General features: G+C 42.4%; 1 protein-coding gene across 2 annotated transcripts in view; it reads left to right on the top strand.

The window, feature by feature from the left end:
* Positions 1–21487, top strand: part of HMCN1 (hemicentin 1) — a 166013-nt gene that overhangs the window by 67844 nt on the left and 76682 nt on the right. For both annotated transcript variants that reach the window (XM_021525146.3, XM_085586606.1), the window contains exons 18-35: positions 782–909; positions 2570–2714; positions 3912–4024; positions 5147–5306; positions 6043–6217; positions 8476–8603; positions 9839–10111; positions 10978–11073; positions 11432–11626; positions 12618–12748; positions 13389–13536; positions 14004–14130; positions 15140–15294; positions 17238–17516; positions 18310–18591; positions 19519–19627; positions 20191–20360; positions 20660–20814. In XM_021525146.3, the coding sequence (XP_021380821.2) occupies positions 782–909; positions 2570–2714; positions 3912–4024; positions 5147–5306; positions 6043–6217; positions 8476–8603; positions 9839–10111; positions 10978–11073; positions 11432–11626; positions 12618–12748; positions 13389–13536; positions 14004–14130; positions 15140–15294; positions 17238–17516; positions 18310–18591; positions 19519–19627; positions 20191–20360; positions 20660–20814 (2969 nt within the window). The remainder of the gene's footprint in view (positions 1–781; positions 910–2569; positions 2715–3911; positions 4025–5146; positions 5307–6042; positions 6218–8475; positions 8604–9838; positions 10112–10977; positions 11074–11431; positions 11627–12617; positions 12749–13388; positions 13537–14003; positions 14131–15139; positions 15295–17237; positions 17517–18309; positions 18592–19518; positions 19628–20190; positions 20361–20659; positions 20815–21487) is intronic.

Below are 21487 nucleotides of genomic sequence, written 5' to 3' on the forward strand. Positions count from 1 at the left end.
CAGGGACAGCCACAGCTGCTGTGGGCACCCTGCCCACCCTCACAGGGAGGAATTCCTTCCCAATATCCCATCTAACACTACTCTTATTCAAATATCCATGCTGTTAGAGGCTTGGTTGTTATCTCAGTTTGACATCTGGCAATAAATGCAATGGAATGTGTGCATTTGCATGAAGATAAAAACAGAGTCTCTCTGCTATCAAATAAACCATTTTTGAACTTCAAGCCTATTGCAAGAGCCAGTAATACTGGTAGGGTTTAATAGACATGTTTTTTACCTGTTTAAAAGTATTATTCAATGCCCAGTACTTAATTTAATTTCTCAGCCATGTGCCCAGTCATGTTTGCTGTTGGCTTTTCACAGAATGTGGAGATTTTCTGCTGGGCTGTGACCTCTCTTCTGATCCTTCACAATTTTATGCCCAATGGAAATTGTAACTTACTTTTTGTCCTCTCCAAACCCACTACTTCTGTTCTTTGGTATTTTGCAAGTAAGGAAAAATGATGACTCAACTTGGTGCCAGGGCAACATGAGTTCACAGGGAAATCCTTGATTGGATCCAGATTCAGCTGAACAGGATCTTCCATTTGCTTCCCTTCCTTAGGCCAAGGATCACTGTTGGTGTATTTCCCCAGCTTCCCATCTCTCCTGTGCTACTCCCACCTCTACATTTGTTTCTCTTTTTTTCATGTGTTTAATTTAATACTAATTTAATGTAATATTTTACATGAATGTATAAAAATTCCTAGTAATTTGTTCTCATTCTCCCTTTTTGTTAAAGTCACTCCTCTGATTGGAGCAAGCCCGGCCACAGCCAATGTCATTGAGGGCCAGCAGCTCACTTTGCCTTGTGTTTTGCTTGCTGGGAACCCCATTCCAGACAGGAGGTGGATTAAAAACAATGTGGTGGTAAGACTACTTTGTTTCCTGTGAGATTTATTGGCAGAGAAAAACTACAACTGACATCTCAAGGCATGATAACAACTTGGTTTAATTTACAAATTTAATGTGATCACTGCCCATGCCAGGAAAGTTCTGACCCAGATGTACAGATGAGGGAATAGGAGATGGCAGTGGGGGATATGGAGGTCTAGAAAAGAACTTGGAACCACAGTATTTGTGAGTTATCCTTTTATCATCTATTTTGCCTGCTTTCAAAGGAGTTTTATGCGTTTTTGCAGCTCATGAACTTCAGCCTTGGACTCTGAATGTGGGAATGCTAGTGGAATATACTTACTAGAATGACAAAAGTGGTTTTTTTTAAATAAACATACCATAAAATTTCTGTAGATTTAGGATGTTTTAACATCTTGCCTTTTCCTGTTGCTGATGGGCTGAATTAAATACCAGCATCCCTGTTCCATATCCTCCTTTCCTAGTGGTGCTCTACTCAGAGTGTGAATGAGTGTTTTCTTTCCCCCTTGGGAATGTACCATTGCCAGTTTATACCTCCTACAGACACATCTAGGTGATCTTTATGGTCCCTTCTCACCCAAACCACTTGGAGATTCTAGAAAGGTGCTGTAGACACTGCACCTGGGTTGGCTGTGTGAGTGAAACTTCACTTCTTTAATACTAAAATTTCTGACTACCCTATGAAGCTGGTTTTTATCTTTGTTCCTAATTTCTCTCTGAAACCCTTTCTGCACAACTGGAATGAAAATATTCTAGCAAAATGCCTTATGCATTGTCACAAAGCAAAACTTGGTACTACCTGACCCCTGTTCAGGTTTCTTGCTCAGTTTAGGTGTCTCTGGGAATTCATTGGCTTTTCCTTAGGCTGTGCAAGAAGTATTTCTGCCAGCATTTCTCACACAAAACTGTAAGAAATACGGGCAGGATCCTCCTTGTTGAGTTGCTAATTCCTCTCTCTAGTAGTGCTGGTTTCCTGTCATTGTAAACTGCTGGGAAATGCTGTGTTCCAAGGAAAGTGTTGGAGTAAGTTATATTTAGAGAAGAATTCAGTTGCTTCTGAGTGTGACTGGAACAGATTTGCTTTCTAACAACTCTTTATGAGGGAGGGCTGTGCTGCCAAGCTCAGGGTGTTTGATGTTGCTGTAGGATATATAACTCTTCAAGGGTTACTCCTTGGTGAAAGTTGCAATTCTCTTTCACAATGGTTTGTTTCAAAGCCAATCTATTTGATGGATATGGAAGTTAGAAGGTTTTGATAACTGTAAAGGAAAACAGTCTGCTTGTGGAAGAAGAACAAGTCATTGCACTTATCAATTACTGGAATAACCAATAAAAATACAGTGAAGTAATTGAGCTAAATTTGGGTTTGCTTCATTAAAAGCAGGAGGGGCAGCACAGGATATGCTATGGCAGAGCCGAGTGTCTCTTGCAGTTCTTACTGTCACTCCAGCAGTAAATACGAGGTGCTACTGAAACTCTTAAGTAAAATTAGCTTTGTATGAAAGACGGAAAGTAAGAAAAGCTCTAGTAAAATTCTGCAGGAACACATAATTTTTAACAATGTGACATAGCCAAGCAGAGCCATACTGCATCCCCAAGTGCACCTTGTCAGGGAGTATTTTCCCAGTGAAAGGTTCCGTCTCTCCTTTGGCAGCTGGTTCCCAATCCCTACGTGAGCGTGCGCAGCGACGGGAGCCTGCACCTGGAGCGGGTTCGGCTGCAGGACGGGGGGGATTACACCTGCATGGCCAGCAGCGTGGCAGGCACCAGCAACAGCACCACCACTGTCCACGTCTTTGGTGAGCAGCACCACTGCAGCTTTCACTGCTTCGCTGCACTTACAGCTTCCCACATTTCCTCTTCCCTCATGATGCTGCTTTGTAAAGTAACACAGCAGGAGATTGGGACCGCTGCGCAGGGAGGAGCTGAGTGATCAGGATTGCTTCTCAAGTAACATCAAATAAAACTATTTTGTGTTCACAAAAGATCCTCATTCAAAGGCTGGGTTGTGCAGTCTTTGTCTAGTTTAATTAACAAACAGCTGCAAGTGGGAGTTTGCTGAAAAACCATGAGAAGTGCTGTCTGAGTGTTTCAGAACTGGGGTAAGGAAGCGCAGCTCATGGGAGAATTAGAATGAAAGAAAATGAATTATGAGTTTGGTAGAAGTCATAATTTGTTTGTTGTTTTTGGTGTCATCCCCATTCTCCTCCCTCTTATTTTTTCTCTTTAAATAAAACCTACCAAAAACTGCACTGACAGCGAGACAAAGTGTTAGCATTTTGGTAAGCCATCTGTATTTCAGCTGAGCATATTTGTGTTAACTCTGTGAGGCCGCAATCACTTCATGGTTTCTCACATATTAGATGTTCTGACATGTTAAATTAATCATGGGAGATTTATTTTAAGCTGCCCTGAAGATGCTGAAACCTCCTTTTATATAAAGAATGACTATAAATTTTTAGTGCAGGCAAGTACTCATAGGATCTTCCATGTCAACACTAGTTTTCTTGAATGTTTCAGAGCTTGAGAACAAAAAGGAATATATTTTTATGTGTATAGAAATATCTAGGTTTTGCTATTGTACCCTTAAATCTTACCTTATTTTTCTGTTAATTGAAAGGCAGCTCAACTGAGTGAAGGAATTCAGGTTTTTATTGTCTTCCTGTTACTGATTTTGAGAAGCAAAGCCTAAAATGTTATCAGAGGATAATGTGACAAAGACTTTCTGAAATAATTTCAGTCAGTGAAATACCTGCAGTTAGTTTAAAACTGTATGTCCATAATGCAGCCTGTGGCTGGCAGGCTCTGTAGTGAGCAGGGGTTTATTCTCTCCTGAAAGGCTGGAAAGTGGCTCCTTGTCCATGTTAGGCTTGGAGAAGAGGCCTGAAAACTGCTTGCCTGTTGGAAGTAGTAATTGAATATAAAGACTTTATCATAATAGTTTTTCCATGTTGGAATGTCTTCTGTGTGTCTTTAATATTTGTATGTGTTTGTAGTCGTGCCTGTCATTCAGCATGGACAGCAGATATTCAGCACCATCGAGGGAATCCCAGTGACACTGCCCTGCAAAGCAAGTGGAGTTCCCAAGCCATCCATTGTCTGGTCTAAGGTAACCCCTCACCTTTGAGCTGTTCAGGCTGAAAAATGGGCTGAACACGTAATTTAGTTGTCATAAAAACTATATTCAAAGAACATGGCCCAAAACTGCACTTGTGAGGGACCTGGAAATCTCTGTTTGTTCAGAGCTGCTTTTGTTTCTTAGAGCAGAACTTTTGGCCGTGGTCCTGACGCAGCTCAGTGTTCTATTCTTTGGCAGGGCTTAGGTTATCGCTGTATCTTTATGGGTTTTACACTTTAGAAATTGTTCCTGTTCCTGTTCTGAGTTGATAATTTGAGTTTAGGCAGCCTGCCACAGACTGAGAGTTCGTTTTTCTTGTGGAGCTCTGACTTTTTTCTCTGAGGAAAGTGTATTATCAATGGCATTGTGGGGTTAACCCATGACTTTTCAGACATGGCCTTGACAAGATGTGCACTGAGGAGGACCTCAGTCTTTGAGGGACTTTGTCTTAAAGCCATTTTTAGGGGGTTTTTCCTCCTTGAACAGTATAATTTTTGGTAGTACCAGTTATCTGGGGTATTTTACAGCTCACATGATGTGGTGTGAAGGCACTTTTGGGTCTCAGAAGTTGTGCAGATGTAACTGATTGGGACATTGGGAGCAGCTTTGTTTCAATGAAGGAATAGAACATGGTTAACTGTTAGTTTGGTAGGGAAGAGAATATGGGAGGATTTATTTTTCTTTATTTTATCACTTATTCAACTACAGACAGGAAGGAGGCAGCTGACTAAGAACAAGTTTGTGTAATGTATACAAGATTCATTTTTACATCAGAAATCAATGTCAAAATGAGCTCAGTTGAAATCTTTATTATTCTTGACTATTATTTTTTAAATTTTCTTTTAAGACTTTGAGTCTGTAAAATGTAGTAAGTTTTCTGCGTAAGAATCCTTGTGCTTAGAAAGTGATACTCAAGGACTGTGAAAAGTTAATTTTAGTTAATTAGTTTGTGTAAATGGAATTTTAGGGCCAAGTTTCTTGGCTAATATAAAACATTTTGTTCATCTCAGCCTTGAAAAAATAAAAGCAGCTTCTATTGAGTTAAATAATTGTAACTTGCCTTATTTTGGAAAATACAGGCACTGTGGACTTCAATTATTTTTCTTTCCTCAGAAAGGAGAGGTAATCCTTCCCAGCAACGCGAGGTTCTCAGCAGGGTCGGATGGAAGCCTGTATGTGGTGTCCCCAGGGGGAGAAGAGAGCGGGGAATACGTGTGCACTGCCACCAATGCTGCTGGCTATGCCACCAGGAAGGTGCAGCTCACTGTCTATGGTGGGTGTCACCTCAGCTCAGCTGCAGTATCCTTATCACCCATCCAGTGCATTGGCAGATAGACACACGGATGGGAACTCCTCTCTAGTTAGTGCTTTAGGATCCCCAAACATTTTTATACATGGCTGATCACAAAAGGCCTGTCCCTCAGCCATTATAATTCCCTTAAAGCCTCCTTATCCCTCTTACCTCGAGGTCACGGACCTTGGGCTGAGCATAATTTCAGCTTTATGGAAGTGCATAGGAAACATCTGTTTGGGAGTAGGATTTCCTGCTGGGAGAGGAATGAAGATCCCTTAATCCTACCAGTCCCAAGCCTTCCTGTCATCATCAATCCAATGTTATTAAAATTTGGTTCAGGTGTAGATGTGCTTTGCAAGGCTTTTATGGCTTGGAGTTACTGGGGCTGTTGTGTAACAGCTCAGGGAGTGGTTGCTAACTACCTCTGCAATACAGAACTCAGCACACACAGGAATTACAGCCATTTGTTGTGTCCATCTTTTTGAATGGATAGTCCAGGCTTCCTGGTATTTGTGGTGTTCCATGTGGGCATCAGCCTGTGTCTGAGCTACAGGCACTGTCCATCAGCATGGCAGTGATTTATCTCTGTTACAGACAGATCATTAAAACAGGATTGTGATGTTTTATACCTGATAAAAAAAGAGGTGTTGTATGGTGTTACATTTGTACAAATATGTATGTTCATTGCATCTTCTTAACATGTTCCTTGTTATAGTGAAACCTAGAGTGTCCAGGCCTGGAGACCAGCAAGGAAATGCACATGATAAACCCATAGAGGTCTCAGTAATTGCAGGGGAAGATGTCACACTTCCATGTGAAGTGAGGAGCTTACCACCCCCCATAATTACCTGGGCCAAAGAAATGCAGCTCATATCTCCATTCTCTCCAAGGTAACAATGTTTGATGAAAAACTAAATAAAACTGAAATTGCCTTTGAACTGTCAGGATTTTGGAAGTGTGTGTGATTTCTGACTGCCACAGGATTGCTCAGAAGGTGTTACTGTGTTTCTTTATCCTGCCTGACCTCTTGTACTGAGTCTTGAAACTTTTTTCCGAGCTTGCTAAGCATGTGCACTGGTGCACAGCTCCTATTTCAGCATGTGCTTATATCCAGTCTCAGGAGGTGAGGAGGAAAGAGATCCTGGGTATTTTTACTGTGGTGGTTCCCAGAGACTCACATCATCTGTGCATGATTATAATTGTTCAAAAACTATTTTTTCTTATGTACTTCATATTTATGCTCAGGGGAGGACTGTCTGTGATTTACATGAAGTTTGGGCTGCCAGTAGGATACAGGTGATGATGATAAACTTTTGGGTGTGCTGACAAGGGTACTGTGTTTTGGATCCAAAAACTCACCAGAGACTTTTGAACATGTGAAAGCAGAATTAAATACTTGTAAAATGTTGAGGTGACAGCTTTAGAGAAGGAAGAGCTGGGGACTGTGTTGGACAGTGTTGGAGTTCTGTCTTATCATTTAATGTGGCACAGAGCAAGAGGGGAGATGAGCCCGTAACTATTCCCTGGATGCTCCCTCTTGGAGTGCCAGGTGGTGTCACCAGCTGCAGTGCTGCTTTCTGCTCCTCAGGGTCCCTCAGAAGGGCCAGGCAGCAGCTGTATCCATAAAACAGGGAATGGCAAGGCTGGCACTGTGCTTGCTGGTGTCTCCCAGTGATCCCATGGATGGAATCTGTCAGTGTCTGAGCTAAGGAGTTGTACTGGAGGTCCTCTTTCCCTTGTGGCCAAACCTGCACCTTGGAGGCATTCCAGGGAGCCTGTGACAGCTTCAGCAGATCTTTTGCCACCATGTCTGCTGAAGGAGGTTCATGTGCAGGGATTTGGCTTGTTATCAGTAATCCATGAGGGATTTTCTGCTGTGTCCTGTGAGCATGCTGCATGCGCTAACACATCTGCATTCTTTGTCTCTTGTCCTTGTTTTACCTCAGGAGACACTGATAAATTAGGGTATTTGCTCATGGCTGTTGTGGTGAAATCCAAGTTGTCCAGAGGAGCAGAAGTCCAGCTCAGCCCATTCCATAAAATTGTTTACAGATGTCAGCAAAAGTTACAGATTAGTCCAAACAGAACTGTTTGAGACCACCCAAAGACCTTGTTAAAAATGTGAACAGTAAACAAAGGGAGAGGGAAATCAGATATGAAGGAACTTTTATCAGAAAGCAAATGTAATTACTGGACAAAATCAAGGAGGAGAAGTTGCTTCAGAAATTTGTCTTTTGGGCTTATAAAAAAAGAGCCAAAAATTTTGGAAAGATACAGGCCACAGAGGAGGAATTGTAGTATCAGACAGATTTTACACTGGAGAAAATACATTTTACTTTCATTCATCTTTCCAGCCATTATTGCAATCCCCAAATTTGCCATTTATGTCCTCATGATAGCGTTGTCCTAATTAGTGCCACAGAAAGGAAGACAGATGATTCCACCAATTACCACCAATTCTGGATGTTACCTTGAACGCCTGGCTTCAATTTCTTCTTGTTGGTCCTTAGTGTAATTTTTTCTTTCCTCCTCACTTATTTTCCCTGTCTCTATTACCTTTGACTCCTACAGAAGATTTTGGCTTAGCTGGCCAAAGTAGTTTCTGGTGTTACAGATCTGTGACCAGAACTATGGGAGAACTTAATGCTGTTAATTATTTACTGGGGAATAATAGCAATTCCTATAAACACCAGAACTGGCAGTTTTGAATCAAAAATCCTATCTTGCATCTTGAATCAATGTAACATCACTTTTTTGCCAGCATGAAGCAGTAATAAACGTTTTAACTTTCTGACCCTGCTGACCTGAGCTGAGCAAAACATTTTAACAAGGGGGGCTAAAAGCTCAATTTCTCTGCCTCTATCATATTTTAGTAAGTCCTATAAATAGCTAGAACCAAATTTTGTAATTTGGATCTTAAATTTTAGATATTTGCTATTGTGTATTCTTACAATATTAGATATTGTGTATTCTGAATATAGGGGCTTCATAAACAGTTAGGAAAAAAATGAGTAAACCTGAGTCATAGTTGCATAATATGGTCAGAGTGGTGTTGTTTTAGTTCATAGCAAACATTAGCAGTGTGCAGGGAGAGGTCATTCAGCTTTCCATACACATTTATACAGTTTATCTGCTTCTCCTTTTCCAGACACACTTTCCTCCCCTCAGGGTCAATGAAGATCAGTGAGACCCAAGTCTCAGACAGTGGAATGTATATCTGTGTTGCCACAAACATTGCTGGGAACGTGACTCAGTCAGTGAAGCTCAGTGTACATGGTGAGTTGGAACTCCAGGGTTCATCATCTGCAAGTGTCCACATGGAACTGAGCATCTTTAAGAGGTTTCCAAAGTTTTTTCCTAATTGACATTAAATCCTCTCAGCTGTTGTTCTTTCAGGTTGTATTATCTTCATAGGTGAGTTATTGATTTTGTGGAAAGTAAATATTGTATAAACACCCACAAATACATAGGTATGTATAAAGGTGTTCAGTGGCTCGAGCCAGGACCTGTGCCCCTCACCTTTATCCCATATCACTCCTTTGTCTCTCTCCTGCCCAACCATTGTCTCTTAAACACTCAATGTCAACGCTGGAAAAATGTCACTTTTTATTGTTTCAGGCATTTTTTAAAAGTCTTTTTATTGCCAACAATTTTTAGGAAAAAAAATATTGTGGCAAAAGAATTATGGTGGGTTTATATTATTCTGTAGGACCAGCAAAATCACTTCCAGTCATATTTTGTCTCCCTTGTCTGAACTTGTGTTTGGAAAGGTACAAAGATCAGGGATTAGGGAAAGGAAATTAAAATTCCAAAAGGAAAATGTGATTAACTCTATCATAAATGTTTTTAAATTGTTTTGTGTTATGAAGAAGCAGTACTCACAGCTCTTCCAGTGTGCTCAGAATATGGTGGGGCTCATGGGAGTTGTGCAGTGTGGCTTGTTCAAATAAATTCAGCACTAGGGTATCTCCCATCCTATTCTGTGCAGAGAACATGCTCTTGTAGTCACCTGATGGCATTTGATTTCAGTAAATAAGGAACATTTTCTAAAATGATAAAAATGGAAAAGAATTTCAAAGGATCATAAAATGGTTTGAATTGAAAGTGATTTTTAAAGGTCATCCACTGCCACCCCTGCCATGGGCAGGGACATCTCCCACTATCCCAGGGTGCCCCAAGCCCTGTCCAGCCTGGCCTTGGACATTGCCAGAGATCCAGGGGCAGCCACAGCTTCTCTGGGCACCCTGAGCCAGGGCCTCACCACCCTCACCATAAAAATTTTTTTTCTTATACCTGGTCTGAATCTACCCTCTCTTAATTTAAAATAGTTCCCCCTTGTCCCAAGTCTCTCTCCAGCTCTCCTGGAGCCCTCTTGGGCACTGGAAGGTACACTATGGTCTCCCTGAAACTTTATTTTCACCAGGTTTAACACCCCCAGCTCTCCCAGCCTGAAGAATGATCCTGTATGTTGTTTCTTTAACATTTCTGTGAACTGAAATTATCTTCCTCAGTTCCTCCAAGGATCCAGCATGGGCCTCGAGTTGTGAAAGTGCAGGCTGGGCAGCGAGTGGAGCTTCCCTGCAGTGCCCAGGGCATCCCTGCTCCATCGGTCTCTTGGTTCCGAGGCACAAGTGCTGTGCCCACAGATGGGGGGAAGTTCCTGCAGAGCCCAGATGGAGCTCTGGGCATCAGCAGTGCCCAGCTCTCTGATGCTGGCATCTACACCTGTGTGGCCACCAACAGTGCCGGCAGTGACACAGCAGAGGTCACGGTACAAGTGCAAGGTACTTGTTTGGGGCCATGCTTCTGCCCTGGCCCGGGCTGGCAGGGACTCCCTGCCAGTGGTGTGGGCTTGGGGCTTTGCAGGGCAGGGCTTTCTCTCTCCCACTGTTACGTGATGCAAAAGCCACATCTGGTTTAGATGTTATGTTCTGATGGTAATTGAGGAGAGTTAGAATGAGCAACTAGTCTTTGGAGAGGTTGCAGGAATAAAAAAAAGAAGTGTGCACACTCTCTTTAAATTAAAAAATGATGTTGAAATGGTAAAAGGGTAAGTGGTCAATGTGCCAATTTAAATACGTAGTGCAGGTCCTCACCTGAGGGCTGACAGATGTCAATGGAGCATAACTGACTTAAGCTAAGCAGGAATTGTTTCTTCTTTGCAAAAGTCTAAAGGCAACATTCTGATCCCTTTGGATTAGAGATGCTGAGAAATGCTTCCTACAGGCAACAAAGAACTCTCAGTAACTTTATTTAATTATAAAGAATATGCTTCATATAGTCTCAGTCTGCAGAGGAGTTTAAAATGAGACTTGAGAGCAAAGATGGCAGCAGCACTGATATATGTGTGGAGAAAAAACCAAAATAATATTTTTCAGATTATGCAGAAACATTGCCTTCAAAATAAATTTAGCAAGATTTAAAGAGAACTATTTTCTGTCTAGTTTGAATGCCTCTTTGTACTGCTTACTTCCTAAATATTCCCACTGAAATGAAAACCACTTGTGCAGTACCCATTCCAGTTAATGTAAAGAGAGTTATTGGAGTGTGACCTTGTGTGAATGAGAGACTGAGTGTTATGTATTGTCAGACTGTATTTTTATATTTGGAGCAGAGATCAAGCAGTTTTTTGGGTTTAATTTTCTCTCAGAGCCTCCCACTATTGAGGACCTGGACCCTCCATTCAACAGCCCTTTCCAAGAAAGAGTGGCCAACCAGCACATTTCATTCCCATGCCCTGCAAAAGGTGAGTGTCTTGGTGATGAAAGGATCTTTATCTGTTGACCATTGCAGATCACAATGCTGCTGTAAAAATGTCCAATTCACACAGTATTTTCCATGTATACTTTATATGAAAAAATTCAAAGTAATAGTGATTTAAATAACCACTGTGTGTGGAAGTCCTGTGGAAAGTCATTGCTAGCCAACAAGGATTTGACAGTGTTTAGGATTAAGATTTTTAATGTTAAAATCATCTTGTAACAGCTGGCCTCCCCATGTGTTGTCCTTTCAGCAAGGCTTCCAGCAAGCAGCAGGAGTTGTTTGAATCAATCTTGTTCTGAGCTGAGTGAAGCATTTGTGGCCATTTCCCCTTTTCCATGCAGGTATTCCCAAGCCAGCCATCAAATGGCTGCGGAACGGGCGGGAGCTGACCGGGGCTGAGCCGGGGCTCTCGGTGCTGGAGGATGGGACCCTGCTGGTCATAGCTGCCCTCACACCCTCAGACAGTGGGGACTATGTCTGCGTGGCAGCCAACGAGGCTGGGAGCACACAGAGGAGATACAGCCTGAAAGTCCATGGTAAATAATACATACAGCCCTTGGGGAGTTGCCTTGGGAAAGTATCTTCTGTTTTCTTCTTCCAAATCACATGGCCCAAAGCTGCCCTTGTGCTGTTAAATTATAAAATCTGAGTACTTCCTATTTTTCTGACACTCTCTGTAGTTTTCTTTTCCCCTGTTTTTTTCTGTTCTCTGTGACTTTATGCACAAACCATCCTTGTTTTGCTCAAGGATCTTATAAATAGAAACCCCAGCTTTACTTGAAAATTTTAATGCGAATAACAAATGAAGCTTTCTACCGTCGAAGCTACAGATTGAGAGCTAGATCTGCATTTCAAATGAGAGAAGAGTTATCAGAGTGAACACAGACTAGGAGATTTTCTATTTGCTGATGTTCTTCCTCTTCCAGAATCCTAGTTAGGAAATAGAAACCCTACAAACTACTTTTATTCCAGCCTTTTTCACTTCCCATGATGGTCAGTTCTAATGCTTGGGCAGGATTATATCCTTGTTTTAAGAAGAGTAGGAATTCCATCTCGTACAATCAGGGCTCCTCAGTGGGATTGGAACTTTCTAATCCACAGTTTAAGGCCATTCTCTCTGCATTCATAGTGGGACAAATGATAGATGGGGTACATGGGCATGACTGGACCAGTGAAGAGGACGGATGACTCTGGAATAGGCTTCCTTCATATGCTAAACAAATAACACTAGATTTCAAGATTAAATTTCAGATTAAGATTATTCTCTTAAAATGTTGATGGTGCTTGTGTTTGAGTGAATTTCCATGGGAGTCTTTTATTGAGCAAGAGAGAACTGTTTTTGGCAAAGAGAAGAAAGGACCAGGGAGATTATGTCCAGAGCCTGAAGACAAATGGAAATGTTGGGAAGGGAATGAGAAGAGTTTGAGAAATTTTGATTTATAGTGGTCCCTGACTGGGATGGAAAGGAAGAACAGGGAAATCACTGGAATAGGAAGACTTAAATCATAATATTGAGCTTTCTTTCAGTTCCTCCTGAAATTAGAGACCAAGATAAGGTGACAAATACATCTGTGGTTGTGCATCACCCTGTAAGTCTCTTCTGTGAAGTAACTGGTAACCCCTTTCCAGTCATCTCCTGGTATAAGGATGATATCCAGGTATGTTGGATTAATCTAACTGTGGAGTTCTGAGGGCTTGGTATGAGAATTCATTCAAATTAAATACAGGTAAATGCCTTTATGTTTATTCAAGTGCTCTAAGAACACGTGCACAAAAAGGCAGCTAAATATGGCTTATCCATTCATTCTGTAAGTCAAATGTAAACTCTTTATTTTCAGTATACCCTTACAAATTGATCTTGGCAATCCCCCAGTATTGTAGATGACAATCCTTGCAGAGGGGACCAATATTGCCATTTTTTCATTCTATAGATGGATAAATAAGAACTTTTGGAGTAGATTGAATTCCTCAGGATTATCCTTGAGTCCTCTGTTTCCACTTGTAGCTGATAAGTCGTAGTTTAAGATGAGGAGAGATCCCTTTATGCACTCCCTGGGGCTGGCCATTGCTCCTGGGGCTGGCCATTGCTGCTGGTTGGAGTTTCCCCACTCCCTGCCCTAGGCTGAGCTACAAACCATATTGAATACATTGCAGCAGGGCAGGAGATTAGTGCTGAAACTGAAAGGGGAAACAGATTATCGTTCCACTAAAACTACCATTTTCTTATAAAAATCCAGCTGTGATACTTGGCTGCTGTATCTTGGATCACATAAGGCTAATGTCTCGGGTTCCTCTAAGGTTGTGGAAAGCAGTGCTCTCCAGATTTTGCACAATGGGAAGATACTGAAGCTCCTGAAAGCTACTACTGAGGACGCAGGACAGTATTCATGCAAAGCCATAAATGTAGCAGGAAGTTCTGAGAAGCTGTTTAACCTCCATATACTTGGTTAGTTCCATGGCTTTGGGATTGATTTTTGTTTGGTTTGGGTTTTAGTTTGTGATTGGAAAAACAGTTGATATTTAAGAAACCAGTAAATTTCAGATCATTATAAATAGATTGTTCCACTCACTGCCCGTGAATTATTGGCTGCTGAAGCACTGAGTGCTTAAACCTTGCCGTTCTTGTAGTAACACAGATAAAATACTGCTTTTTATTCCTGGGCTTTGGTGCTTTGTTTTGTGTTTGGGGTGTGCAGTGTGACACAGGGGTGTTCCTTGGTACAGTTCACCAGTGCAGGTGTGGAAGTGCTTGTCACTATAGGCACACTGTTGTTATCTGCAGAATTCCCTCTGCAATGAACACTAAAGGTGTTTCAAGGGAATAGTAAGATCCACTGCTGCATTCCCTTCAGTCACAGGGCAGAGGTTCCCAGGTTAAATACCAGTCCTTCCTTAATGTTTGTCTTTTTAAAGTTCCACCGAGCATAATAGGTGCCGATAGCCCTGGTGAAGTGGCAGTCATCCTCAACCAGGAAATCCATCTGGAATGCAGAGCCAAAGGCTTCCCTGTTCCTGACATTCACTGGTTCAAGGATGGCAAGTGAGTATATTGCAGCTTTTGTGGTTTGTGTCAGCTTCTTCCTCCCCTAGAGCAGAGAGGAAGGAGGTGCAGTGTGTAACTACTTCATGTTAACTTAGTGTCACAGAATTTGGGGTGGTGTGAGGTGGTAAATTCTTTAATCAAAACTTAACATCCCACTGTCCTTTCTGAACTTCCCCATTATTGGCACCTGCAGAGCAGATTTTGGGTTTTTGGAGCAAGATGATGGTTGAAGCAAGATAAGCAGAACCATTTCTTTGAGTTTATTCTGTGCGTTACTCTGACTGGATTATTTTACACACATTATTAGTTAAAATGCAGATGTTTAGCTGGGATGATTTTTTCACTGGTAGAGAGAACTCGTATCAGATGTTTTGCTGGCTAGTGCCTTGTGCAGTTCTGCATCTATACATTAAAGGTTTGAAACATTATATGTACATATATATGTTTGAAAACATTTATAGCCTGCATGTTTTCCATTCCTCATCTCATCTTCCAGGAAAGCACACCAGAAGAATTCTTAAATATTAGCTGAAAACCCAGCTGTGCTGGGTGTTTTTAATGTTTAATAATGTAGTTCAGTATAGGCATTGGTCAGGACTCACAGATACTCTGCTGTGACAATTCCTTACCCTTTGCTATGGATATTGTTCCTGTGTAGTAGTTGACATTTTGTTATCAGCAAAAGCCTGGCATGACTAAATAAATTAGGAAAAGGAGCTGAGGTCAGGTGTGTGTGTGACTCTGGCTCTGATGCTGGCATCCTGGAGGTCTCAGAAAAGTACTTTTTGTGGTTTGATTTATTTTAGAAGTTAGGAGTAGAGTTAATGGTAATAACTTGTCACTGCAGGGTGGTTCTTGAGATTAATGCTATTAATTTAGTGCTAAATGGCACTCTGGAATGGTACAATTATTGTCACCAAATCACCTCTTCTTTTTACTGTCAGTTTAAATCAGTGCTGAAAGGGTGGGGGCAGAATTCTGTGAAGCAAAATGGTCTCTGTTTCAGGCCCTTGTTTTTGGGTGATCCCAATGTTGAGCTCCTGGACAGAGACCAAGTTCTCCACATCAAGAGTGCTCGCAGGGTTGACAAGGGTCGCTACCAGTGCAGTGCCACCAACACTGCTGGCAAACAAGTGAAGGAGGTCAGGCTCATTGTCCATGGTAAGTTTATGGAATGCCTGATCCCAGAAGATCCTCTTGTTTTACTCTTAAGGTTTTTTTTTTTTTGAATGGAGATACTCAGGCAAATACAAATTAAGTCTCTGATGCTACAAAATTTGTGTGTAAATTTGATTTAATAATTATGTGTTCGCAAAATGATCTTTTTAGGCATTTGTATGTATGAATTTAAGTATGAATGCAGTCTTTGCAGGCTTGAAAAAACACCTTGAAATGTTGTTTGTATGCTTCTTTTCTAATTAGTGAAAGCAAAAAATCTTGAAGGGTGTTCTCAAATTCTGCTGTTAGTTTCAACTGAATTTTTATTATCACATTGTCTTCATTGTTTTGATCTGTCATACGGAGGAGAAGATTATTAAGATTTTGATTTTAATACACATTTGGTCTTACTTTTCTTAACCTGCTGCCAGGATACACCCTGTACTTCATGGGACTCAGAAGTTCTTGTGCCTGGAGTGTGAAGGGTAGGGATTTGAGTCTGTTAGCTCTCAAGTCCTCCCTTGCTATGGATTTGTTCCTGAACGTTTTGTGTGATTCTGTGAACTTAATGTACATTATTTCCCTCACCTGGGACACTTGTAAAGCACAGAGCACCCATAGACACTGGAATTTGGCTGCACACCATTCTGTCAGGAACAGAAAGAATACTGGGAGGACTTGCAGGGGATTGAGGGTAGTGGCTGTTTTGAGATTAGAAGAATAAAACAGCTTCCCCCACCTCCATGCAGATAAAATTGTCGCAGATGAGTAGATTTATTTCAGGTTCTTCTGGAAAGATGAATTTGTGACAGCAGAATGGAACTTCTCTTTACTTTTGTATTTCTCATTAGTCCTGGCTAGACAAACAGAAGCCCACAGAGTAAGTGAGGAACCTCAATGCTTGCTAGTTCTTACTTTGTTTTAGCTGTTTAGCCCTGCTTTTGGGTTTGATATTTTTCCAAAACACCATATTAAAACCATTCCTCATCTCTGATAGACACATGCAGTCGCCTTTGAACTGGGTGTGTTTCAGCATATTCAGTGGATTTGGGGTTTTTGATACAAAAGATGTTTAATTAGTAAATATTTCATTGTGGTTTGCTAACTGCAGGACCTGTCTCAGGTGGGGATCCATCCGTTCACAGGTGCTTTGCTGTGCATTTCTGCAGTGGTGTTTTCAATGACCACTGTGGAAGTCAGAGGAATCCATGGATGTACTGAGCATGTTTGGCAGCAGAGGAGTCAATGTGTCTGCCAGATGTGTCTGGTCCTTTCAGCAGCCATAAATTTAGTCGTTGCCAATTGCACTGTGTTTTTATTGCTTCTATAGAGATTTACGGACTCTTTATATTGGCTGATTTACACAAGAGCTTGTTTGCTAGAAAAATCCGAGTCCTGCTGCCTAGAGAGCAAGGGAAATGACTATGGGCCAAAAAACTTCAAAAATAGGAGCATAAAGCAAGACTATTAAGCTCATGCTTAGTCTCAAAGTAACTGACTTCATCCTCAAAAGTTTGGAGCATGGAGCAGTTCCCACCGCGATTGTGGAGGCTCTTGGGTGTGTTTGGTATTTTCAATAGCAGGATCCTTGCTGGGAGGATGCATCTCCCAAGGCATCCAGGGATTACTCTTTCTTTGGAGCCAGGGAAGAGGGCTGCCCAAATGCATTGCAGGAGGCATGGAGGCCCAGCTGTCCTAACCTGATACATGTTGGAGCCTAGAGGCCTTTTTGTTGTGTTCTCTTCATGCTTTCCACCCTGTGTGCCTTGAAGGACTGTACAGGTGATAGTTGAGCTCTGCTGGCTAAAGAAACAAAGAAAACAGAGCAGGAAGGGTTGGAAGGCTGATGAGGATATTGTATTCTTACAGCATTCTAATGTTTTATTCAAATCTGCACATATTTGTAGTCTAAAGCTTTAATGTTGTTGTTTTGTCTTTTGAACTAGTGCCCCCCAGTATTAAGGGAGGAAATATTACCACAGAGGTATCAGTGCTCCTCAACAACCTGGTAAATCTGGAATGCGAAGCCAAGGGAATCCCTGTGCCCACCATCACCTGGTACAAGGATGGGCAGCGTGTGATGTCCAGCCCCCAGGCTCTGTATGTGGACAGAGGCCAGTTCCTGCAGATCCCGCGGGCACAGGTGTCGGACTCTGCCCAGTACTCGTGTCGTGTGAGCAGCGCTGCGGGGGCTGCAGAGAAGCTCTTCCATGTGGATGTCTATGGTGAGGGACAGTTCCTGGGCTGCCTTACTGCTCCTGCAGAACGGCTGTGGAAGAGATCTTCAGCCTCTGCTGCCTGCAGCGGCTGTGATTAAATTCTGGCCTCTGTTGGCGGGGCTGTGTAGAGGGAGATTTAGACCCTCTGCTTTATGAGACTCTCGGACAGCTCTTGACTTCGTGGAATCATAAAATGGTGTGGGTTGAAAGGGACCTTAAATAAGGCCCATCCAGTGCCACCCCTGCCATGGGCAGGGAAACTTTCCACTAGCCCAGATCTGCTCCAAGCCCCACCCATCCTGGTCTTGGAGTCTTCCAGGGATCCAGTGGCAGCCACAGCTGCCAGGGCCTGCCCACCCTTACAGGGAACAATTCCTTCCCAATACCCTGTCTAGCCCTGCCCTCCCTTCACTGGCCTTGATACCATGCTTTGTTCTACTCAGCTATTTCTCTTCCATATATATCCATTCTCTATCTCACATCTGCATGCTAAGCAATACTTATTTGAAAGAACCACTCAGAATGGGATCTTTACTGTACTGCTTTAAGTCCTTCTTGTTTAGTTCTTCCTTCTCAAAGTACTGCAAATCTTCTTTTTATACAGCTGGTCAATTTTGAATTTTGAGCTACATAATTTGACTTCTCTGCCTTGCCTTGCCCCAGCAGCAAATTCTCACATGAAATTGTGCGTGACGTGATGGCAGATGGAGCCAGAGTGGGTGGAACAAACCCATTTTCTCTTAATACATTTTCTGGCTACAGAATTAATGTCTTGCAATATATTTCTTCCTTTCTGCAGTTCCTCCAGTAATCGAGGGTGATGCTGACACAGCCCAGAGCAGGCAGGTGGTTACTGGCAATTCCCTGACTTTGGAGTGTAAGGCTGCTGGCAACCCTCCCCCTCTCCTGACCTGGTTAAAAGATGGAGTTCCTGTGAAAGCAAGTGACAAGCTCCGTGTCCTGGCTGGGGGGAAGCAGCTGGAGATCCTGAACACCGTTGAAGCTGACCAGGGCCAGTACTGGTGTGTGGCCACAAGCATAGCTGGAGAACAAGAAATCAAGTATGACGTTGAAATCTTAGGTGTGTGAGCTGCAGATTTATCAGGTTCCCATAAACCTAAGATAGCAAAGTTCCATGAAACCAATGGTTTTGTTGGTATTAATATATTAAGATGAGTTAGTCATACTCTGTATCTAGCTGAACTAGCACTGCACAACTTTTCTGTCCAGGGCTACACGACAGTTGAAGACTTGTATTTCAGGTTAGTTCTTGAAGGATTTTTGTGAATGTGGTAGGTAAATATTCTCAGAAACCTCTAAAGTTATTCTTATTTGTCTTCACAGAAGAAAATCACAGAAATCCATTAGAAATACCACTTAGTAGTTGCCTCTGGGAGAGGACATTTTTCTCTGAATTTGTGTTGTGCAAGTTTTGAACCTTTTAGTGAAAAAATTCTTTTTCTTCTTGACTGTGTAATTTAATCGATTACACAGTCTGTATCTTAGCAGTCCCTTCTGAATGTCTTGAGGTCTTCTCCTGACATGAAAGAGAATTGTAAAGAACTGATTTTTATGTTTTGCTCACTTAAACATAATACTGAATACAGATGTAGAGCATCCCTTCTGCTTCTGCAGGTAATGTCACTGGTCTTGATAGGGGAGGAGCTGTGTGGTAGTGCTTCCTTCCCACAGAGGATGAGGCAGGGTGAAGAAGACCTGGAAGAGGATCCTCTGCACATTTGTTTTCTCCTTCTGCTGGCAGAAGGTGCCAAAAGACTTCCTGCTTCCCACCCATTCACAAAGTTCTTCTGACAGAATAACAATAAACAGTAAAAAAGTGAGAGCAGTGATTTGAAGCCACAAAATGTTACTGGGCAGATATTTCCGTTTAGAAAGGAACAGTTGTTCATAATGAATCAATGTGTGTTTAACAGTGCTATTTGGGAGAGACTTGTTTGATATTTCTGATGTGTAAATGTTTCTCTTGGTGGATTTTTCTCTCTTACAGTGCCACCATTTGTGGAAGGTGGGGATGAGCTCTTGGGCTACATTGTGATTCTCCACAGCCCTTTGGAGCTGGACTGTTCAGCAAGAGGGACACCCTCACCAACTATCACGTAAGGGCACTGGTATGACAGTAGAAAAAATATAAATAAATCTGCTGGTTGATTAGGGGCGCTTAATGAGCCACCTGTTTTAATCAGTGGTGGTTAATGAGTAGAGGACAAACTGGCTCCACTCCACCATCAGGCACTCACTTGGCAACATCAGGATTTCATTTTAAAGTAGTTAGGTTTGTTGTGCCACTGTCCATGTCCTGGAGATGAGGATAGAAAACAAGAGCAGACAAAACTTTTAAGTCCTTTGCTAATGCAACTATATGTGCCATTTCTTCTGCCACTCATGATTGCTTTTGCTTTGGAGATTCCTCTCTGCCTCTGGTGGTATCTGCTGTCACCTTTCTGACACTGTCTTTAGTGGCTATTCCCCAATACTCCCTTCTGATAAACCCTTCAATCTATGGCACTCAGACAAGGGGAATTCAACCTGACACTTCCAGACTTCCTTAGAAATGCAGACAGAGTTACTGAGGCATTCTGTTTGATAGAATCGTGGATATTTTAATTTTGTTGTTGATCTTCCTTTCTTTTCAACTGAAATGGAACTTTCTTTTTGGTAGGTGGTTTAAAGATGGTCAGCCAGTTGGAGAGGAGGCTGGACACAAGGTCTTACTAAATGGACAGAAACTTGTCATCTCTCAAGCTCAAGTGTCAGACAGCGGCCGCTATAAATGTGTGGCCACAAACAAGGCTGGAGAGCATGAAAAGGAATTTGATGTTACAGTGCATGGTAGGTTACTCAAGGTGGGCGGGAAGCAGCAGACTGCTTTTTTTTCAAATTGCTGGCAGGAAGGTGCTCAAACTTTTTATACGTGTTTATTTGCATTAGCAGGTTGTAAAACTGGAGAGGAGATTAGATGAAATAGAATCATAGAATGGTTTGGGTTGGACACCAGCCATGGCAGGGACGCCTTCCACTAGATCTGGAAGTAGAAGTAAAGCTGCACTTACCTCTGGGATACTGCTTCGGTACATTTAGATGTACATGTTTAAATGAGACAATGTTTTTGTTTCTGGTGCTTTTTGCAGTTCCTCCAACCATTAAATCAGCTGGGCCTTCCGAGAGAGCAGTTGTGCTCCACAAGCCTGTGACACTGCAGTGCATAGCTAGTGGCATCCCCAGCCCTTCCATAACCTGGTTAAAGGATGGACAGCCAGTAAACACAGCCAGGGGAAATATCAGAGTAAGCATGATTCTTTTATGGGATCCAAACCATGGAAGGTAATTGCCGTAAGTTATGTGTGTTAGTGCTTCTTTTCCTTTTGCTTCCCTCACACTGTAATACAAAAGTGCTTAAGAGCCATCCTGCAGAGTGAGGAGCTTTCTATCTGATTAGGGTGGTGTCTCAGGTAATAGGAGTGTTCAGTAGGCTGAGTCTCACTAGACACCTCATATCAGGAGAGTCCATGACTGGAAATTCAGAATCTCTCCTTCCAGTTGTACTTTGCCCTTCAAGGTCAAATGCTTATCTGCTTATTTTGAGGTGACTCTAGCCACTCATCCCTGTGAGATGGGATTATCTGAGCAGTTCTGTGATCACTGCAGCACTTACCTATAATTTCCTTCTCCTGGTGAGATCCTGCCTTACCATGAAGAACCCTCCCCAGTGCTCGCGTGTTCCGGGATGAGTGCTTGCAGTGGCTTTGATTTCCCATGGCTGGAGCAGTTTTTTGTACCTTGCCTGCAGTCTCCTTTGCCTGCCTGCCCCTCGCCAGCCAGGTCTCCACACCTGTACAGCTCCTGATGCTGCTGTCCCAGGGACAGTGAAATGTCTGAGCCAGCAGTTTCCTCATTCCATGAAGCCGGGGTTGGGAGGGGATGAGACCGGCCGTGTCCGCTCACCCAGAGTGGCTGTG

Source organism: Lonchura striata, chromosome 8 (assembly GCF_050655825.1).
Source record: "Lonchura striata isolate lonStrDom1 chromosome 8, ASM5065582v1, whole genome shotgun sequence".
Lineage (NCBI taxonomy): Eukaryota > Metazoa > Chordata > Aves > Passeriformes > Estrildidae > Lonchura > Lonchura striata.